The sequence below is a fragment of the Rhodnius prolixus genome, unplaced genomic scaffold, assembly GCF_049639745.1.
Source record: "Rhodnius prolixus isolate KJV_2025 unplaced genomic scaffold, Rpr scaffold_2, whole genome shotgun sequence".
Classification (NCBI taxonomy): domain Eukaryota; kingdom Metazoa; phylum Arthropoda; class Insecta; order Hemiptera; family Reduviidae; genus Rhodnius; species Rhodnius prolixus.
The window spans coordinates 6,801,962-6,824,554 of record NW_027411592.1 but is presented as its reverse complement, the minus strand read 5'-3'; the positions used below and the strand labels follow the sequence as shown (position 1 = coordinate 6,824,554).

Here is a 22,593-nt window from a genome sequence, read left to right as displayed (position 1 = left end):
GCTAGGGTGGGGGTAATGAGGTGTCGTCGAATTCGCTGATTGGTCAATTAATAAGGGTGGGGGAAGGAGTGGGGGTAAAAGGGGTGTCATCGAATTCGCTGATTGGTCGATTAAAAGGGTGGAGTGGGGGTAGGGGCGTGGTCTAAAACCCTCGTCGAGTTCGATGATTGGTCAAAAAGGGGTGGGGAGGGGGTAGGGGGCGTGGCCTAAGTGGTCGTCGAGTTCGATGATTGGTCAAAAAGGGTAGGGGTGGGGGTAGGGGGCGTGGCCTAAGTGGTCGTCGAAATCGATGATTGGTCAATAAGGAGGGGTGGGGGTAGGGGTGGGGGAGGGGATGGCCGCCATTTTGTATTTTAGGTGTGCCAGAACCGCCAAATCCTCTCTACTGGCAGTTATTAAGTAGGGCAGTAAATGTCCTATTATAGATGTTTGACCATCTCTTCAGAACGATTCTTGTTGAACCGATGGTTACATCGCGTGTGCTCTAATAATGGTTTATCTCATGTCCCATTGGATAAAAAGATAACACTTTATTTTAAGTAGTTATTTTCGATTACCCTTATTTTGTACGGTTTTAGTTTTTCAGCAATGCAAACTGATCATGTCAGTTTTCGATATTAAGTTTGCACACCATTTTTCCAGATCTTTTGAGCAATGGAAAGTTATTTTCTACAAAAAATCTCATGAACGAAGGAATCCGGTGTAACTTAGTAGCAAACTCCGTAACTGTAAGAATCGCTTTTTTAAGCTTTTCCCGGTTGTGGTTGTAATCATTTATCTGAACTATTTGGATAAAAATTATATTAGGATAGTTCTGAGGAATTACATAAATAAGCGGTTAGGTTTCTAAATTTCTCAGAACTGTACAATATTAATGTGAATTAAAATGCTATTTTACGTAGTTTGATCAAGAAAATCGCTTTGAGGAATGAAATCACAGTTTTGATAGTGTACATCCCCTACGCTTAGCACCCAGGCTTTCAAGGATTATCCCAGTGTAGGATAATAGTGTGCACACTCTCCAAACGTTCTAAGGATCCCCTAAATTAAAGGCTCCATTCTGATTAGAGAAGTTCTAGGAAGAAAGGGGAGCCATTTGTCCGAAATAACACTTCAAGGATGTTCAAAGCAACTTGCTCCGCAACGCCACAGGTTCACTTCGGTAGTTCGACGGAAGTTCGCCTGAAAAAATAGGCATTACTACACTTTACATAGCATTCTGACGCAACGAGTCAGTCTTTATTGCAGCAACAGGCGTTCTAGTTGTACTACACTATAAACTTATGTAGTGTTCGTTCAGATGTAAAGTTAGCATACTGCTTCCAATTACGTTTTTGACTTTGCTTATATAAAGCATTCTATTTCCCTGCCATAAGCTTTCGTGGAGTTTGGCAGTTGTCATCGCAGCTTTTGAATTTACATTCAATATATACTTAAATAAGGTAAATTAAGGTATCCAATAGAAAAGTTTGGGTTAGGAAATTCAAATTAAGAGCGTAGTGAAATGAGTTGTGCCTACTAATTTCGCCAAATATAAATAGAAGAAGATAGGCCTTGCATTTCTGGAGGATGCTTCACTCGCTCGGACTGCTGTAAGTCAAAGAGGATTCTAGGTCCATGTTGTTTCTTCTCGAAGTTACTATACAGACCCATCAGAGAATCGGGTAACTTACTGGTGCCTTTTTCTAAAGCGACAGAAATACTCCTTTGAAATAGTTTTAACAATAATTCTATTTGGATTATAAATAATTTGTTTGAACATCTGTTTCAATACTGAGAATGTAATCAAAAGTATTAATACACAAAAGTTATAAAACAAACAACAAAAAGAAGCTGAAGTAAGAAAATCAGCTTAAGTTATTGATAAAGAAAGGAGAAAGTAGTTGATAGGAAAGGAACATTGATGGTGTCCTTCGTGGTTTAGGCATGGTTTGAAAATATTCTTAATCCGTCAGTCTCGTAAAAAATGGGATTCTGGTATATTTTACCCTTATTTCTTAAATTAAGCCTACAACAAGAGCTAATATTCTGAAGTTAACACCATGAATTGAAGTTTAATTTCTTTCAGTAAATTTAGTATTTCCAAACATTCTAATAAAACGGTACCAAGACATCACACTATCATGTCTCCCATACTTAGATAAGTGAACATTAGAACTTTTACTGGCACTATACCATTCGTGGGATATTTCTATGTAGGCGTTCCTCTATCGTTCTTCTATATACATCTCCCTTTAGTTAAAACCTTCGGCTACCTTGGGCGATTTCCTTGTTAACTTCTCGTGTTCACTTTCCTTAAGTGTTTCAGACATAATAAATGCATATTAAATTTTAAATAGAAGGCGAAATAAAAGTTTTAATGTAATCATTTTGTTACCAACGTTTACTTTCAAAATATTTAATGGATTGAGAAAGATCAATCCGCGAGCACTGTATGAACTTGACAGAATTCAAACTTAATTTTCCAGGGCTTTAATTTTCTGCACTGCATATTTGAGGAACTGAGTTCTAAATTGACCACTAACTGCTAAGCATGACCAAATTGACACCACCCAAAATAGTTTTTGTTTAAGATAATGAGATATATATATATCTTTAATTTAATAGACCACATATAATTTATTATCTACAAAATATATAGTAATATAGCATAAAACATCTGCGAGAGTACCGATACTATGTGAAATACAATAATAAATCCTTTGAACTTAGTATCTGAAATGGAAATTGCGAGAAATTCCCAAAGAACTGAAACCGCCGGAAACATTAAATATATGAATTAATATTTTAAGTTTTATTGATTATATTTGTTAGCCAAAAACTTCTGTTTGTAGTACTCGCTTTTGGGTTGCCAAAAAAAACGAATGCCGTTCAGTAGATTTGGCACATTCGTTTCAAGGAGCTTACATTTGTCTAGTTGCTCTATAAATTGATTAATGTCCAAGAAAGTGAGAAACTTGGTCTAGTCAAGATTGTTTACATCGTACAAACGTTGTTAATACAGTATTTACGAAAAATTTAATTAATAATTTACAACGAATTCTAAAGAGGTAGCCGAGATGGGTGTTCCAGCATTGGGGAGGATGAAAATGTGGTTAGGATCGCATTACTGGGCAGTGTATGTTCCAATACAATCCAGACTATCTTTGGATTTTTCAGTTCCTCTGAGAATTCTAAGTCACAGCTTCTGCCGTTTGGGTTACGCCTCCTATACTTAGGTATCCTGCTCATTTACGTCACGCTACTTCCTTACCTTTCGAACCCTTTGTTTCTTCATTACTTGTCTTTGTTGGTCTAATTCTGCGACAATGACCCAACAGCTTAGTATACATGACTTCCACTTTAAATGCAAGGCCGTATGGCCTAGTTGTTCTTTCTCCATTAATATTTTTATTTCATGCCTTAAGATTTATGTCTTAGCCTTCGTGTAGGTTCTGGTCTTACTTACTCCTCTTCGCGGAAAACTTCATTTAGATAGCAGTAAATTTTTTGAATACATTTGTCTAATATCTCGTACCCATAAAACAGGATTTGTTCGTAGACAGATGTGAAGATACGTACTAGACCTATTTAATAATAAATGTATTACACATTATTCGACCTGCGCATTCTGTTCAGAATCCGCAGCTATTTTTACGTCTTAGTATGCCCGCCCCAATATTCAAACTGAGCTATCATCTCGCTACACTCACTGTGGATCTTGTCTTCAATCGTTTTTATCTCAATGATTGCACTTTCTAAAGTTCACTTAAAACTTATTAAAAATTTCAGTAAAAAAAATCGTGTAAAGCTCACTCAAGTTTTTTTTTTTTTATTACGTTATCAATAACTCAGTTTTTGTTATGTATACTATTTTGTAAAAGAAGCAGAGCTTCTTTACTGTAGATCGAGATTATGCTTGCTCATGGAAGCGAAACCAGAGAACTAAACAATGTGAAATAAGAAACTTGAGCGCTGTGATTACTTTCTAATGATAGCCAGCTCAATTAAATACTTGAAAAATACATAGCTTATGCGCTAGAATGAACTATACTCCTAGCAACTACTTACTTTCATGCTTGGTTGAAATGGAATATATTTCGAAAGCACTCTCGGTAATGAGCAAGACGTTTAGCTCTTAATCATTTATCAAGGAGTTTCAATTGTGTGTGCATTTTTTTCATCAGTGTGCATTTCATTAGAAATCCAGTTTAATTGATTGCCTGGTAAAAACATTTATCGCATTTATTTCGCACGAGATATAAAAAATTGTTTACTATTAAATTTTAATTAAGTCTGCGCCTAAAAGACCGTTCGGAGGAAGGTATGCGATTTCCACAGGAAATGTAGAAACCAAAGGAAAAGCGAAATGAGAAAATAACTCGTTCATTTTAAGAATAATGCAGGAGGAGACTTTCAATAAGAATAGTCATATTTGGTAAAGGTAGTGGCTAAAATAAAAAATCCACTGGGACATAAGAAATTACTATGGCTCCCTTGAGAGTCGTCTGCCTCACTTTCTCTACTCAACCACCACTCACCCTCTCTTCCTAAAACAGAAGAGTTGAAAAATTGATGCTGCGTCATCTTATCTGTACCATCACAACCCCATTTCTGTCTTGGAGCTTCACACAGAATGGGTTGACAATGTGTCCGCGCTTAAAATCTCTCTGTCCCGAAACAGAACATTGAAAGAAGCTATTCTGTCGGATCCGCCTCCAGTTCCATTCACAGCTTGTAAGGCTGCAATAGTTTCTAATGGCCATGAAAAGTGGATTGTGTTTTCATGGTTAACACTTTTTTAAGGGCTCATGAAAAAAATGTCTATGCCAATTAGCAAATGGTCTGCTTCATCTATGTGTGCAAATTGAGTGTGAGTGGGCCTTTGAATATTTCAAAAACGAAGTTTTACGAGGTTATTATTTGTAAAATTTCTTATTACTGTATTTGATAATAAAGCCTAAATCCATCAACTAAACTTGCAATTTTAATTATGCAGTTTTTCTCGCAAATTGCTCCATCAATTTTCTTTGTTTTTCGAAAACTATCTCCAAGTTTTGCCGAGAAGCTTACGTTATTATAAAGTGCCACTTAGAGCCACTCATGATATTCTTACAGTTATGTAATATAATTGATTGCCAAAAACACTTTAAGGTATTATTAGAAAACCAAGTTTGAGAAAAATAGTTTTCCGGAATGAAACTTAACACAATTTAGGGTTTATTTAACTTTCTAGAGAATGGCTCTGATAATTTTCAATAAATTTGAACTTCTGATAAGTTATCACTTTTATTTGATACCTTTTTGCTGAAAAGATTTATATGAGAGGTTTTTGGGAAATAATTAATAAAATCTTCGATATTTTGAGGATATTGAGGCCAATTTACAGTTTAGCATTGCAATAATTGTACCAAGTAGTAGTGTGAGTGTTTCACAATCGATTCTTTTTTCTTTTTTTCGACCTAAACAAATACCTATTTGAAATGATTAACGTTATTCCATTGATTGTTTTAGTAAATTTTTGAAAAAATTGTATTATATTTCCCAGTGGATAGCAGTTTGATTAAAGAGGATAGTTATTGGTCATTCATTTTAATAAGCGGTTGACAGATCAAATCCATTTGGGCGTCCTATATTTGGGTGTCTCCCCTGGGTGAGTGAAAAGTTTCGTCTTATTGACAAATTTATCAGAGATATCTTTGATTATAAAACTTTAATTTTATAATAAACTGTTAACTGTACTGAAATTTCTCCTGAGAGTAACGTGATATTCTTTTTGAAGCCACGCTCTTTGATAATTAATAAATAAACTTAGTGTTCGAATTAGCCTCTTACCACCTATATTCTTGCAGGATTGTCAATTTATTTGTAAGATTCATATCCGCATCATATTCCCAACTTATTAGAACGATTATTCACTATTAGTCTTCCGACTAAGATCTTGATAGTATTTATCAAGCGACATACAAATTAAAAAAAAAAAAATCTTTAAATTTACAAAAATAAATACATGTTAATATGCCCCTTCTCTTTTTGCACTTTTGGAATGTAAATGATTGATCTTTATTCTTATGTTAGGAGTAGAATGTGTCTTTAGAAATTTATTATTGATAAATGGTGTATCAATTAACGGCTCTGAATATTGTAAATATATTATTAATATAATGAATATTTTAGATAATTTAGTTTCATTTTTGTTTTTATAATTTAGTTTTATTTTTATTCCTATTTATTGTTTACAGTTTGTTTCTTTATTGTATTAAATAATATCAATCATATTTTTGTGATTCTTCAAAAAGTACTATTTTCTTTTTCTTATTTAACAAATAGTCTATGCCTGTCTAGTTTCTACACTTATATTGAATTAGAAGACAGTGGAATATGTAACACCATCTCTTTCAAGAGGTTTGTGTATATTGGTATTGTAGAAGAATATTGGAGCAAACCCTATTTATTAAACCATTTAAAAAAATGGTTTGTACTATGGCATTTATAAATTAACACATTCTTTCTCTTCTAAGCGGTAGAAATTAGTTGTGTCAAATCAGATGAATCCAAACATACTTTTCTAGTATGAATTGACTGTTAAGATCAGTGGCTGATAATCGTAGGCTGATAACTGCGAGCTGAGCTGCTAGATGGCAGGGTTATTTTATTCCTTATGCGGTGATTAGTTTGGGGTGGGAGTGCTGGTCTCGCCTCACGCAATCTGTGTTTGTGTTCAGCAGAGGTAGGTACTACGCTTCAGCAAAACTACCACAACAGTAGATAGAGGCTTCTGGACAGCGTAGAAGTGGGTTCAAGTTTTTGTATTCCGTATCCACAGCTTTTACACACCGCAGGAGGCGATTAATTGTGACATTTCCCCGCTTTTCCACCAGATTTTCTCAACCAGCTGCCAGCTAACCATCCAGGAACGAAGCCCGCTAAGAAGCTACCTGTTGTCGACTGATGGGTATGTGAAATGCGCAGAATAAGCCAGACATTTCTGTTTTCTGAGAAATCAGGTTATTTGAAGATAAAATGAAAACAAAAAAAATCGTCATTTCCGTTCAAATTATAAATTAGGTAAGTGTGGTATTATTTTATTTGGTGCGATAATCGATGCTGACTTGTTCATTTGAGTGTTTCTCTTAGATTGAAGACAGTTGTGCGAGAGAATAATGGAGAGAGTCCTTAAAGAGAAGTGTAGAAGAGGAGTGCGCACCACTGCATCCGCCTGTTGGCATTTCTTGGTTTTAACGCTTATTGTATACTAAATAATACTTGTTATCTGCTGTGTTTCATCCCTTATTGTTAAACGTTGTTGAATTCGAATTTGTTAGCCCTACAGTCTTTAGTATTTCACCAATGTTAGGTCTTCTTATTTTTGTTATTTTATTGTTCCGAATTATTTGTAATAATTCATTTAAATTCTTCATTGATATTAAGTAATTATCTTTATTAATAATTAAGAATTATCCACTTCTAATAATAATCAATCTATGGTTTTTTTGCTCCAATCATTCCTGTTACTTCTTTTGACCCGCAGTTAAGTTTCAACTTGTTTGCTAGCTATAATTAAAGATCAAGAAATGCGTTTGTGGCTGTTGCCCAAAGTTACTCCAACCCCGTCTGGCCGTGTTAACGCCGCTTGGATCTCGAGAAGGCCTTGCTGAAATCGCGTTAGGGCACATGTCTGTGTAAGCTGAGCTCTTCGCGAAGGTTTGGGAGTCCAATTGTGGTTTGCTGTGGTAGCCGGCCACTGTTTCAGACCAACCAAGACCGTTTATTCAGCCTCATAGTAAATCGACTTGTATGACTCAGCAATTAAATTCGCTGTCACCAGCGAGGATTATTTCTCAGACAATATATTTTTCTTTAGTCTTCGGGATGCGCGCAAAACCAAAGTATATCTGGTGGCTTTTATTTTGTTATATTATTGTATTATTATATTAAAATCTATATTATAAAATGGTACACAAACTTGCTCTTCATGTAGTCGCTTTGTTCATGAAAATTGGGCCAAACTGAATGAAGTAATTGCGAAAAATATAATCTATAATACTATAACGGTGCTAGAGCGTTATAATAATGTTAGTTAAATGTCACAAAATTAAAATTTTAATGTATACAATTACTGAACGCGACGAATTCTGAGTGTAATGCGGTAGTGATATCATCTCGATGTTTGTGGATTAGCAGTTTCCGTCGCACAGGAATTTTAAAATAAGATAATTAATGGCCGAGCAATGACAGGTCATGTAAGATGACTCCTGCCTAAAAGGTTTGTACAAGAAATTAGGTAGGAAGCTTCTAGTAATTTATAGTTAATAATATAGTGATTTTTACTGTTTCTTTTAATCCAAAAGTCAATTATTTCTGAAACATGCAGCATTTTTTTCCGGTAAATGACAATGATAATATGTTTCACAATGAAATGTATGTATTTTTTGTATTTATCTGTAAATGCTTATTACTCTAGTTTTAAAAATACGATATTGATTTCTAAGCTTCGTTGCAGTCACTTCCGACGCTGCGAGACTGAATAATATTCTCATCCCATCAATGTTGAATCAAAGAAAAGTAAGAAAATTTATCAAAGACCCCTTTACGAATTGCAAAGGAAAGTTCAAGTGGTTAAGGGGTTCACATTTATTTATTTGATTGCGGATTGTTGAACAAGCTCTGGCTGGCTTTATTTACGTTTCCTAATCTTCTTCTATAACGATATTCGCGTATTTCACATAAACCATTTATAAATAATTGCAGCCCGATCCGATGAGAAGAAGTAAAGTAGCAATTTCTGAAAAGATAAAGCACTGAGGAAACCTATGTTGAAGAATAATACGGAATATATAATACACATTTTAGTTACATAAGCGAATAATAGTGGTTTAAAGTGGTTATTGCCAAGCATGGAGCGTTTCTGGCGATATACATTTACTTATGGGAAGAAAAAATACCTGGTTATCAGCAGATTTTCTTTTACAGATACTAATACTATTGGAGGATGGGTATGGCGTAGTTGTTTTTAGTGCGATCTAGTGATTTGGATATTCCAGTTCGAGTCCAGCTTGTAGTTACTTTTTATATATTGTTAAAAATATGGTCTTCCGCCCCTCGTCCAGGTCATCTAATTTAGTTTTTAGCAATTGAGCGTTAAGCTTTACTTACATTTTACTTTTTCACTTACTTTATTCATTAATAGTTCTAGTATTCATTTGCGTTCCCTATTCTCTTTTCTCAATGGTTTATTTCTTGAATTTAATTTTAACAATTTGTTAACGACAAAAGTAGCCGATGACAATTAGAAATTTTTAAGAAGTTATGTTGAAAGAATAAAACGTTGAATATACATACTAGGGTCTGATTTACTTGTATCAGATTTTTATTTAATTGTATTTATTTAAGTAGACAGTTTAGAACAGTTTGGTTTCTCGAGTCAGTGCAGCCGATCTCAGGGTTTTAAGATCAATTCCAAAGCAAGAACCGTTAGGAGTTCAATTCCCTGCTAATATCCAATATAAACATAACCATTTCGCTTTCGCTTGTTGGTAGCAAAATTTTCATATAAACATTTGTAAGGAGCGTGAAAGAAATTCTCAACTGTTCAGATTTTCCAGTCATATAACATTAAAGACTAGAATTTCCAGAGCGAAAAATTGATTTTCAAGTTTTTAGTTCGCATGACTTAAGTCTAAATCGTGGCTACAAATTATGTGGTGGGAGAGCCGAAAATAAAAATGTGGTTAGAAATTGTCTGGCCAGAACAAAGAGTGGTCCTTTGATTGTATTTATCGTAGTTACGTCCGGCAAAATCTTGAAAAATATGCTATTGTGGGTAAAAGGTTGAGAGCAAGTGATTGCTGTTGAGATCAGCAATTTAATTAAAAAAATTATTTTTTTTTGTAATTTAAGGCACATCAACATCCGAGATTATTGGCGCCCGAAGCTTTTTCCAATATACTGCCTGCTTCCAGCAGTGTTCACTCGTTACAGAAAGTAGTATACTGAAAATTTGTAAAAGTAAAAAAGGGGTTAATATCTTCTTATTTGCTGGAATAAAAGATTGAGAAAACGTTTCCCTTAAATAGAAACCGCAACATCAAAGGTGTGCTTTTTCATTCAAGCTGAATTGCAACTGGTGTTTTATTTAATTAAAGATAACTTTTTACCCACAAAAACGAACAAAACTGATTTTTGTTTTAACTTTAAAGTAGTTTATATTATCTATATATACACGAGAATTATCACTCTCAAATAAATAAATGGAATAGTGAAATTTCACTTGAAATTATTTCCATGTAATAGTAACTAAATTATTTTACGTGTTGTTTTATAAATGTGTTTATCTGTTGCGTCTTAAGTAAAAAAGAGTCGCGCTTACCTCTCTGTTCTTGCACGATATGGAGAAGGGCGATGTGAGCTTGTTCAGAAGAGAAAATGATCGAAATGTTTGTGAGCTTCTCTGACATCGCAGCCAAAAGAGGCTTGTCCTTCCGACCGCTTGGCTCTTCTTCTCAAAATGTGCAGAGTTATTAAACATCAACAGAATTTACGCTCTCACAAAGTGCCAAAGCTCTCACATCAAAAACTAACGACTGAAAAGACGACGTTTCGTTTAAACTTCCTCAGCTTCTAATCTGATCAGGGATTTTGAATTAACTCTATACTATCTGTGGAAGTGTTTTCCGAATCTAGCGTAATTTTTTCCGAAATACTTAAAGCCAGATTGTGTCGGTGTGGATTCTCAGCGTGATGTACCGCTTCTTTTACTGGAACTTAAAGTTTGTTATTTTTCTGGGTGGAGATGACAGGACCATCTCTCAGAATGCCGCCGTATCCCTCAACTCCAAATAGAGAGGTACATTCTGTTTCTTTAAAAACAGGCTTCCTGCTATCCTCTTCGTGCTTAATTCGTTCGAAATTATACTGACTGTAATGTAGGCTGTTTGACCAAAGGGAGTCTTAGTTACTACCCCGACTAAAAGCGATTTTTATAAGTTAGGCTGTATCCTAAAGCCGAATCAGGAATCGGGGTCACACTTTGCTAGGGCCTGACGTTCTTCAGAAACGATAATGTACTGCGTACATAATATAATATAAAAATAAATACATAATATAATACAATATAACATTAGTAAAGAAAGAAGAAATACTGTGAATGTACAAAATTCCTCCTTTCAAAATAAAAGAAGTGAATTTTTTCGATAAATCGGTAATAAATAGATTCTATTGGATTTAATGACTCCATTCGGCCTAATCTTGAAACAGTGTTGCGATTTTCATTTACTTCCTTAATGCTTTTCCATTTTTGTTTTTTGTTTGTCTTTTTTTGGTTTCCCAAAAAGAAATTAATATACATTTGTCTTTTGCGCAGTGTACGTGGTTGCAGTTCTATGCAGCAATTATGGGAAACATTGCTGCAGGAAGTTGAGGCGGATTCTCAGGCTCACGGTGAGATTGCTTCCGTACTTGGCAGACAGGTCTCTAGAGATACGTTAGAAAAGACGTTTTATAGAAAGCTGGAAGCCCGGAAATTATTACAGCATAGGGATTGTTTGGATGCAGTACTGAGCAAATCACAGCATAATCTTAGCAAGGTACACTCTTAAGTCATTTAATCTAGTTTTTATAAAAAAACGGTTTCTAAATTTAGTTGTTTTTCTCCTTCTATTTTTCACATGCTATAATATTTCAAATAATGCTTTGTTGTTGAGGGTAGGTCATTCGTTTAAATTAAAAGAGAACACATTAAAAAATAATCCGTTTGCCAAATCGCGAATCAAAACTGGCACAAATTGTAGACGTAAGCACAACTTCGTAGTCTATGATTTATTAAAAACATAAATGCTAAATTATATATTTATGGTAAATAACGATCTTATTTTTCAACTATTGATATCACATAAAATTATGTTTTTAATATTACATATTTGTCAGTAATAAATATACTGACAAATATCCCATAAATTTTTATTTATTTTTTTATTTTTTGCCTAATGAGTATTTCACAAAGTGTGGTAGGTACGTAGTATTTTTCTGAACGAGCAGTTCTAATGTTCTTTTGCTTTAAAATCACAGATAAAACATATTTTTGTAAACTTAATCATATAAACTTAATTTTTGTAGGTAAGCCTCATTGGGCAAGTCACAGTTGACAGTAAAAATTTATTGTACCTAGTGAATAGAAATTTAGTGCAGAAATATTAGGATTTATTTGATTAAGCATTTCAAATAGATTAAGAGGACCAATTAAATTTAACCAACTATAGATCTGATGGATTTATTTTAATTTTTACCCTAAAATTACCCATGTTTTTGCTGCAATAGGCGCAGACTCTCTTGGTAGCGGTGGTCTTTCTCTTGAATTAACCAAGTACTTACTTTAACAAAAAATTTAATTTATTGCAAGAAGGGTGAATAAACTTAATTTCAATCCTGTTTAACTAAATAGGATTGTCGAATCAGTTCCCAAGAAACACATTTCCCGCAACGAATCTCTAAATGAAGAGGTTAATCCTAACCTTAAAGGTAGAAAACTTTTTTTTCATTAATCGTTATTCTCAAGTAATTTATCAATCAAATACCGATGGTAATCTGTTGTGACATGTACATTTGAAAAACAGTTTATTGCTTATAAGGTCGCGCCTCCTGAAACTGACACCATCATTACCAATCGAATGAGAGCTTTACCGAATCGTGGGTAAGAGAGGTGTGCCAGCTGCTGAATCGCAACAACCAATAGAAGCTTTTGCTATTTGTGCACCAACAGAAAAAAATTAGAAAAACAATTAAACAAAATTATAACATAAAAATTCAATTTGCTATTAGCATTTCATCTTTTTGCGTGAACAATAATAAATAATAAGAAAAAGATTTCTTTGGATAAGTAAACGAGATGTAGATGCGAGTTTTTTCAATGTATAAATAATACGTATTTAGTGAAACTTTGAAATGTGACAATTGAATTAATTTATTTCTTTCATTATATGTACATATTTACATTTATATAAATTATGTAGAGACTAAATCATGAATGCGGTAATGTTATTACTGACAATAAAAAAAAATAATAGGAAATCAGAACTAGGCGGAAATGCTCGCAGGCATAACGGATGAGGCACAAAGTTTCCGTCACTTGTCCCAAATTAAGTGTAGTCAAGCAATGCTTTTTTCTGAATGATCTGCCGGCCAAGACCAAGTAATTAAAGTTTTGCTGTATGCAAATGACATAATGCTTTGGCAGAATCTCCTATTGCACTTTATAAAATGATATATTATTTAAAAGGGATTGTTTAATGAATCTAGAGAGTTAATATATTTAAATTAAAATTGATGATTTTCTAAAAGAAGCAAGACTAAATTAAAACCCAAATAAGTGGAAGATTAAAAGAAATAACATTGAAATCATTAACACTTACAAGTTCCTCAATGTATTTTTAAACTCTCTGTTAACATATAGAGAGCATGAGCGGTAAATAGAAAACTTTAATCACCTTTAAATGAAAAAGTGAGGTTGAAGAAGAGAATATTGAATATTGTTTGAATTGTGTGAAACCCAGCGCTATCTTTGCAAGTGTACAGGATGAACGCCCCAGTTCCTTTTGTCTGCTGATGTTCATACATAATTCCAAAGGCAAATGGATTTCATAGTCATGCCATCCAGCACCCATCCTTCTCATAATGAAATGTCCATCTTGCTAAAAGGTGGTCCCAACATAGCAAGACCCACATTCATCTAAGTAGAAAGCAATTGTTTCAAGCTACACTGGTAGTCATCAGTCTATGCATCCTAATTATGGTAACGTCCGCTGCTTTAACTGCTTTTATGTTTCATTGTTTTTGGTTAACATAATTTCATTAAATCATTTTATAATTTTACAGCTTGTTTAAAATTTGCTTGCCCAGAATGCTGTTAGAATTACCTCTTAATGCTATTCTCATTTTCACTTCAAAGCGCAGTTTGGATGTGGATTTTGACAATTGAATTAGGATAATCAAAGCTGTTTATTTGCTCGCTTGTCAAAATCGCTCTGTCGCCTGCCTCAGAACATCCATTCCCCGCTCTAATGAAGGGATTTTTGAAATAAAAGGATAAACCTTAATATTTAAAATTAAAAATAAATAAAATGAATGAATCGGAAAAAAATTATTTTTATTAAGTAAATAATAATTCTGGTTGACCGGGGTGTTGACGAGAATCATCCACTAATCCTTTTGATATCAAATTTTAACTTTATGGGATTTTTCTGTTTTTGTATTTGATGGAAGCTCTAACAAACATAAACTAAACATTTTTAGTCACGCAGAAAAACTCAAAACGTATATTTCTGGTGAAATCGTAAAATAAAAAACTAATGGGATCACAAAACTTCCTCTTGCATGGGGTGAGAGAAACAATATATTACAAGTGAAGAATGAACACTGAAACCTTACTTGATTTCTACGATCAGTGGCTATTTGATTGGTGTTTTATCGATTAGTGAGAATAGTAAGCAAAAAATATTTCCTTTTCGCTCTAGTGCTTCCTGTCAGGATATGAATAAATCCAATTGTCTCGGAAATCTCCTTCTGTTAATCTTTCCTGACGTTTTTCTACTAATGATCTACCTTTTCCTCATTTATTCTCTTATACCAATTACAATAAAGTTTAATTAAAATATGTTTATGAATTCATTGTTTTACGGGAACTGAATCTGGCAACTTAAGATGGAGTTGTATTTCTTTGTCTAAATTAATTGGGTTATTGATTTATAACAAATGAAGAAAAGAAGCAGCAATATTTTTAATTAAAGGAAACTTCGTCTCCAAATTTAAAGGCAGATCATGGAAATTTACTGCAATTGAAGAGATCTAAACCGTTAACTCTATCCCAACTTGGAATTTAAAATTATTCAGTTCTTACTTCTTATACGAGTATTACAGTGATTCTTGCGATCTCTATCCTGCTCCAGAACGATTCCCAAAACGAATTTTTCTAGGAAAATTGTAAAACTAAATTTTTAGATCTATTTGACCGAAAAAAAAAGAAAAGTTATTTAGTAAAGTGGTATTTCAGGTTGAGAGATATTCTTTGAATTTGAAATTAGTAACTTACATATTAGTATTTTATTACGAGGAAAACAAAAGCCTCACTGAACTATCAAACATTAAAAAATTCGGTTCTTCCACTATTAGGAGAGTCATTCAACCTCAGACGTTGACACGCCAAAAAATAAAAATTAAAATAAAGCATTATGACGAATTTTAATTTCATTTTGTTCAGTTTTTATAATTATTCCACTTTATCGCTACTATATATAAAACAATTCATTTATATGGTTTATAATTATTTTAATATTTGTAAATCTAATTAACAATGCGTAAATAAAATGTAACAAATTTAAATCTAGTAACAATACTGTTTCATAAAAGGGAAGAATTCTGGGTTGCTTAAATACCGAGTTATTCTTAAAAGCTTATCCTCGATTATCGTACCCAATCCAATGAACCAGATATAATCCAAAGAATTCTTTTGGACAGATTAGTCTTGCAAACTCAACTCGTTCGGATTTCTCAGGACCGTTCTCTCTGAGACAACACTTCACCAAAGGGCCCAAAGAAGGACTAAACCTTAAAACACATTTCTTAAGAATATGATACCACTCCGGCGCCAGTTCTAAACGTTCTGCCACCTTTCTGTCACATTTCGATTGCAGATTGTGCGATTTCCAATTCGATCGATTGGAATCATTCAGCACCATCTCGATAGAGATGTGTAACATTTATTTTGATGTATGACGACAATTTGAAAGGAGGAGAAGGAGGTTTTTTTGTACCAATCCTAATGATACGTACTTCAGCTCAGAAATTAATTCCATGATAATTTGACCTAGTACAGTCCAAGATAATGGTGCCCCTGCCTTACATTTAGTCCGTCACTCGCAATAGATAATGAGTCCATCACGTGTATTTTTTGTACCTGTCTACAGAGTTCAGTTCTTTTATCTTCCCCAACTGAAAAAAACATTCCGATAGCGGTAAACCCTACTTAAAAATAATGTTCTATGGCGCTTTATGAATTTTCTACATTTAAAATGTTCGACTCAGGAATATAATTGCGTGTTGTCAAATTAAAGAATTGCTAACACTCAAAGGCTCCTGTGGATGTCAGATAGAACAATAAACTTCAGTAACAATCAATAGATGCTCCAAAAGTTGCCACTTTTCAAAGTTTCTAAAGCCCTGCAGAACTCTATAGTTGTGACACTTTCTTACATCTTGCCAAGGCTCTGAGATATAAGAAAATTTCACTTTTAGAACTTTAAAACACAAGTCAATCTATTAAGGTTTGATATTGATTGTATACTTATACAGCAAAAGTGACAGAGAAAGTTAAAATTTGGTGTTTTACACTCAATTGGCAAAGTAAGCACATTGTTAGCTCTCTTTTATAGTGGGATTGTATAGAAAGTTTATGGTTTTGTGATGAGAAGAGTTTGGAAACCGCCGAAGAGAAGTTTGGATGGGGAGAGTATATCGAAAAGATCTGGGGTGGTAGAAGGAAGTCCGTGGGAGTTAATATGATCAATAGCAGATGGCGTCACGACCAGCAATGAGGATAATAAACTTAAAAAGATTTTCCGAAGAGTGACATTTAGAAAATTTGCTGCAAAAAAAAATTCATTTTAAACAAATTAAAAATGGTTCAATTTGTTAATACAGGAGAGGTAATAATATTTAAAAAGAGACAGAGCAAATAAGAAGAAATGAATTTGACAGAAAGAATTAGTGTATTAAATCTGCTTTGAATCTGTGTTTAAAGCGGGATTCTACACTTCTTGATAGTTTCAAACTATGAGACTGGTTTTTAGATTACTGCTTGTGGGCCTCATTAGTGCGTGGAAATATTTGCCCTTAAAAAGCTGATTTACTCTCAGGATGTTGCGGTTACCAAGTTGCAATATATTTTATTCATTTCGGCTTTATTTTCTTTGTTATTGAACAATTCGAACAAAAGAAAGAAGTTATCAAATTAAGATTCTAAGAAGCAAGATTACAGTGTTTTTTTTTTTAAATAACTTTTTTCTTTTTCAATATTTAATATCAATTTACCGAATTCTTTCAAGAAGGTACTTAGCTAAGTTCTGAGACAAGCAATTATAGAAAAGGTTTGAACAATTTAAACTTATAATTATTTTTTGAAATATTGTAGCCAATAAAAAAAAATATTGATTTTGTATTTGATTTTAACTTTATTAGCTTCAGTGAAACCTTTTTATATTAAGTAATTGTTTTGTAATTCAAATATATCATTTCCCCAGCATTAAAAACAAAGATCTCATTCTAAAATCCTATCGTTACAATTATGTGGAGCTTAATATACTATATTCAGATATTTTATTGAAATTTAAACAAAAAATTGGTTAATTTTCTCTCAACACTTTTTTGATTTTTCTAGTGAACTCTGCAGGTCTAAGGTTCTTATTACAGAGCTTATTGAATGCATTTTCTAAAGATGTATGTCTTCCGACAAATTTTACTAATGTTAGTAATACTTTCAGAAAATATAAAAATTAAAATAAAAAATCCCGTGCCGTTAAAATCGGTCTTAACAACATGATATCTAAGTGAAAACTGGACAATACCAACGACCCTAATAGGAAACAGAAATCGACTGAAACTAAAACTGAAAGCAAAGAAAGAGTGCTTTCAACCTCGATATTTTATTTAATTTTCACAGCTAGTGTTCTATGCTAATATGTTGTAATTTTGTAAGGCTAATAATGGCATTTTCCTTCTTCTCGTTTATAAAGAAGAGTACATAGTGTACTTAAAGCACATAATAAGAAAGTCTAAAATTTTTGCAAAAGAGTTGATTGAAGGTAGTTGTTGACCTCCTCAAGGACTGAATACATTCTCTTGAATTATTTGCAGAAATTTATTTATTCATTGGTTATATTCACGTTTTAGTTTATATATATATATAAGTTTCTTTTATACATTATCACTTAAAAATTACTTAATATATTCAAACTTTTAACGTCAATTTTGAATGTTGCAGCTCCGACAAGATTACAAGACAGCATTCTCCAATCACTGTCAGAGCCCTAATTCGCAGGTGACGTTGGCTGCATATTTAGACGCTCATAACGCTTATGTAAACCAGCTTCATGCCACTAATGCTATGGTTGATCTGTATAGCAAGGAAACTTTACCAGAATTATTGCAAGTGAGTATGTTAGTAAAACATGAGTATTTATTTCAACGATTTGCTTTTGAGAATTTGATTCTGATGAAGCTTTGTCATTATCGTACTCGGGTTACATCTAATAAAAAGAGCGAGGCTTGCTGCCATTTTAGTTTCGGTACAACCCTAATATTCAAATGATTCTTACCTTAAGTTTGTGTCTTTGAATGGCCTATATATAAATGGCTGACATATATATGCAGAACGATCATCCATCATTTTTTACACGTATACCTAACACATTCTGGTTGGCTGAGATATTAAAATATAATATTGTGCTCTAAAAACATCTTTGGGTTCCAAATATAAAATTCTGCCGGAGAAATGTGATGCTTTTGGAATTAAGCTCATGAAGAAGATGGATGCACCTAGTAGATCGCTTTTTCCCATGCCACTTCAGTTGATTGGGCAAGGCCTGTTTTATTATACAACAATGAGGGAAGGGATTAGCTATGCGCTTAGCGTATTGGATTTGCACGCGGATATCCCGGGTTCGAATCCAGCTGCTGGCTGAATGTTTGTGGCATTTTTTATGTTGAATGAGCGAATAAACTTAAAAAAAGGATTTAAAATTGTCGGCTAGGTAGATTAGGTTTAAAGCACTAAATTCTAAATTTTTACAATAGGTACTGTAATATTTTACATGACTGGAAATTTTTCTTATATTTTTCATTTTCTTCATTCTCTTATAAATGAAATGGATAGGTTTTCAGCATTTCTGAAGTGGTGGTTACAGAGTTGTTAGTAAAATGATTCTGAGTTTATCGTTCTCAGTCTGCTGGTAGGATCCGTTAGGAGACATTGTGATTTAAGACAACTGTACTTAATGACCTCATAGCTTTCTTGGTGAAGTAGAAGGGGAAAGTTACCTCAAGGCAGATTGACGTGTAAGCGGATAAGTTCTGTAGTTGGAGCAGGTGAATGTGGTAAGGCAGTTCATCTTTCACGATATCACATTTTTTCCCTATCATGAAGTGGATCGCTTCTTGCTAATCAGAATTCCTTCTATTAAAAAGAAATGCGTAATTACTAATAGCAACGTGAATATAATAATCTTCAGTACTGGAATGCGACGTAAGCTTGTAAGTCTAGAATAAGAACTAATTTGAATTAACTCTACAAAATTAGACGTTAAAAACACTAAAATAAATTTGCAAAATAATAAAACTGAGAAATTTAAACCAAAATTAACGTCTGGTGAAGAAAGAAAAACTTAGTTTTCAATTCCTTAAGTTATGTTTTTTCTATGATTATTTTGGTTGTAAATTACATTACAGTAGCAACAATTTTTATTTGAATAACAGTATAATTAGTTACTCTCTTTTTTTTTTCTTTAGCTTTGTTTCGCAAATCAAAAATCTAAAAAGGGAATAACAATAATACAATTAGTCATTACTATGCTGAAGCCTCCCTTACCAAACGCTTATTATTTCGCTGCGAATTCGTTTAATACAATATTCTTCGTATCAGCTGTAAATCATTTTGTTTTTTAGCTGCTTATTTCCGTCACTAATAAATCTGAGAGCTGCATACAGGCAATAAGGTTCATCGCACCAGCTGATTCCAGTTTGGTACATTTACTTCTTTCTTTGCTTATGTAAAAAAAATAATTCCACATATTCAGTCTATCTTACGGCTGTTAGAAATTCCTCGATGCAGTAAAATATGCGAAGATTTTTTTTTTCTCGCAGATAATGTGGAAATAATTACTATGAGAAGTTCTTGTAATCATTAGGAAAATTATACCCTGGAAGTTTGTTAGCCATGGGATTACTTAGTCACCATTCATTACAATAACGCACATGGTTCATTCTAACCCATGCTTACATCCACTGTACACACCCACAAGTAATGAGGTTAGACTAAGCTCCGGATCAGTAATAATTCAGTGAACTAGAGAGTGCACATAGTATGTGAGAATTCGTATGTGGTTGTGTTTGTGACCACAAAATTCCTCTGATCACTGTGGGTTTGCCTTGTGCTCCAGATTTGTGTGCATGTTGGTTGAACGAAGATGTATAAATCGTAATGAAAGAAGACAAGAAATCCTCCTCCACTTGTTTTCTCTTTAAGGGAGTTGTTCATTATTTGTGGGGTTATCAAACGATCAGAAACTTTTTGTTGAATGTCGATCGTTCAATTTTATCTGTAAATTATTTTCTCTTGTTTTGTTTTTAATAGCTTGGGTGTTTAACCAAAACTTCCATATTGCCAGACCTTCTGCATTGTATTAAAGAAAATGTTTATTTAGACGTCGTAAGGAATTGAAAGTTTTGATCAAAGTGTTGTATAATGTATAAGCCTTGGGTGTATCGATGGAATATAGCAAATATAGTGGTAATGGCGGTAGGTATCAGGTATTATGGCAGGCCTTAGTACAAACGGGTTAGATTTGTGTTTATTACACTGAAGTGGGTAGGGCTTGTTTGGTGTTATAGACGAACGCATTCAAAACTTCCTTCATATATTGTATAGTTAACTTGTTAACTTTGTCTCCTGTTGGGAGCGTTTACAAGTTCATTATATTGTTTTCAGTTAACTTAATCAACGTCACACAGAGATAAGTTAAGCACCTAATACTTATCTAACACTTACATAATACTACCTAATACTAAATAATCGTTCGAGGCTTATTGGTATTGACTAATGATTCAAAGAACGAAAACTATACTGCAACGTTTTTGATTGTCAGAGCTACAAAATGTAAATAAAGTTCATTTTAAATTATCTTAGAATTATGTTGAACGATGAAAATGATTGCGCACGAGGGCGTCGCCACGGAAACGTGTGAATTCGCCTCTTCGATCCGTACACAAATTAAATCATGAAAAAAAATAAAAAAGAAAAGCTTACGAGGGAAAAATTAAACTCGCGCGAAAATAATTTTTATTGTTTTTACTTTATTGCGATATTTTTTTGTTAAATGAATATGGTTTATTAATTAGGGATTCGTATTTGTAATTAAAACGTTTCCTAAAATTTCTTGCTCTTACAGCTAAGAGTATAGGGATTATTTTCGATATCGAGATGAGTAGGTTTAGTGAAACTGTAAAGCAATAGATTTCTTTTGAAATTATCATACAAAAACAAAACGCATTTTATTTGTTTTTTCCGGTGAAAAATACTATTCACGGATGCTAAAATTTTTCTGTAAGCTCCCCTTTTTCCAATTTTCCCTGTGGTTTTCAGCTAAAAAACGTATATTCTTCTTAAATAAAATAGTCTCAAAAAATCTATAGAATAATAAATCCTTTTATTGCTATGGAAGATTCGCTAGTAGTTATTCTGATGACTACCTATTTTAGAGCTCTTTCACTAGGTCTTCTGCCTAGATCTGATTACTGGCATTATATAATGATACAAATTGTACGAATCATTAAAAAATAGAAGCTACTCCAGAGGCAAAACCATGTTATTTTAATAAAAATCTTAATTAGATGGATTGAATAGAATATTTGATGTGATGTTTCTTTGATTTCCGTTAGAGAAAGTGAAGCGGTGGGCATTAATTCTTATGTTCAGATTTCCTACTAACCCTAACAAATAAGAACTTGCAATGTTCGCATGGGGCCTGCAGTGATAATTGATGTGTGTAATCACTTGGGCTTAGCTAAACCACAGATGAAACTAGTCTACCACAACTGAAAACTTTATAGTTACACATTGTACCATAATACGTTTAAATTTTATTGAGGAAGACTGGCAAATAGTGGAGTCACAATAGATCTTACAAGTCGCAGTGCATTTGGCTTCGTAATCACCTCCCCAAACAAATCTACAATTTACTTCAGAAGTTCTGGTTCTCAGTTAAAAACTGGATTCTCCATTTATTGTTGAAGATGGAACATCATCAACTGATTTATTAGAAACTATTTTTATTTTATGTGTTAAACCGGTTGGAGAATGTTTAAAACACAAAACTATGTGCTTCTTAATTAACTGAGAATGGTTTTTAACCAAATGGTGTAGGCAGTCATTAATTAAAAGTTTATAAAGCTTGTTTATGCCTTGGTATTCTTTTTGTTAGAAGCAAAGGCACCAATAAACCTGGAAAGAATTGATTTGTAAGAATTTCAATTAAAAGCTGGTTTGTGTTACACAAGCATCTTACGAGCGTTGGTGCGATATAAGTAACATTAATAACAGAATGTTGTAGACACAAGTAAGTGGAGAAGTTACCCAGTGGTAAAGCTCCAAAAGATTGCATAAATACAAAATGGAAAATGCAGGAAAATCAAATTTGATTTTCCTTTAGATATTATAATAGTTTATCGTCAAAAGTAACCAACCGGAAAAAGCCATTTCATTGAGTCAAATGTTCAGTTTTTGGCAATTTTCATACAAAAAAGGTTTATTAAAATCATTGTTTGAAAAAACAAAACAAAATCAGATTAAGCCTT

The 22,593-nt window shown here is 33.2% G+C and overlaps 1 protein-coding gene across 16 annotated transcripts in view; it reads left to right on the top strand.

Annotated features, from left to right (window-relative positions):
* Positions 1 to 22,593, top strand: part of Stacl (SH3 and cysteine-rich domain-containing protein) — a 235,961-nt gene that overhangs the window by 139,239 nt on the left and 74,129 nt on the right. For 15 of the 16 annotated variants that reach the window (XR_012455220.1, XM_074117456.1, XM_074117457.1 and 12 more), the window contains 2 exons: positions 11,342 to 11,564; positions 18,008 to 18,175. Coding sequence is in view for 15 of the 16 variants with exons in the window: in XM_074117456.1 (XP_073973557.1) it covers positions 11,342 to 11,564; positions 18,008 to 18,175 (391 nt within the window). In the remaining variant the exon portion in view is untranslated. Of the gene's footprint in view, positions 1 to 6,694; positions 7,048 to 11,341; positions 11,565 to 18,007; positions 18,176 to 22,593 lie in introns of those variants that run through there. The other variant, XM_074117459.1, reaches the window with a different exon arrangement.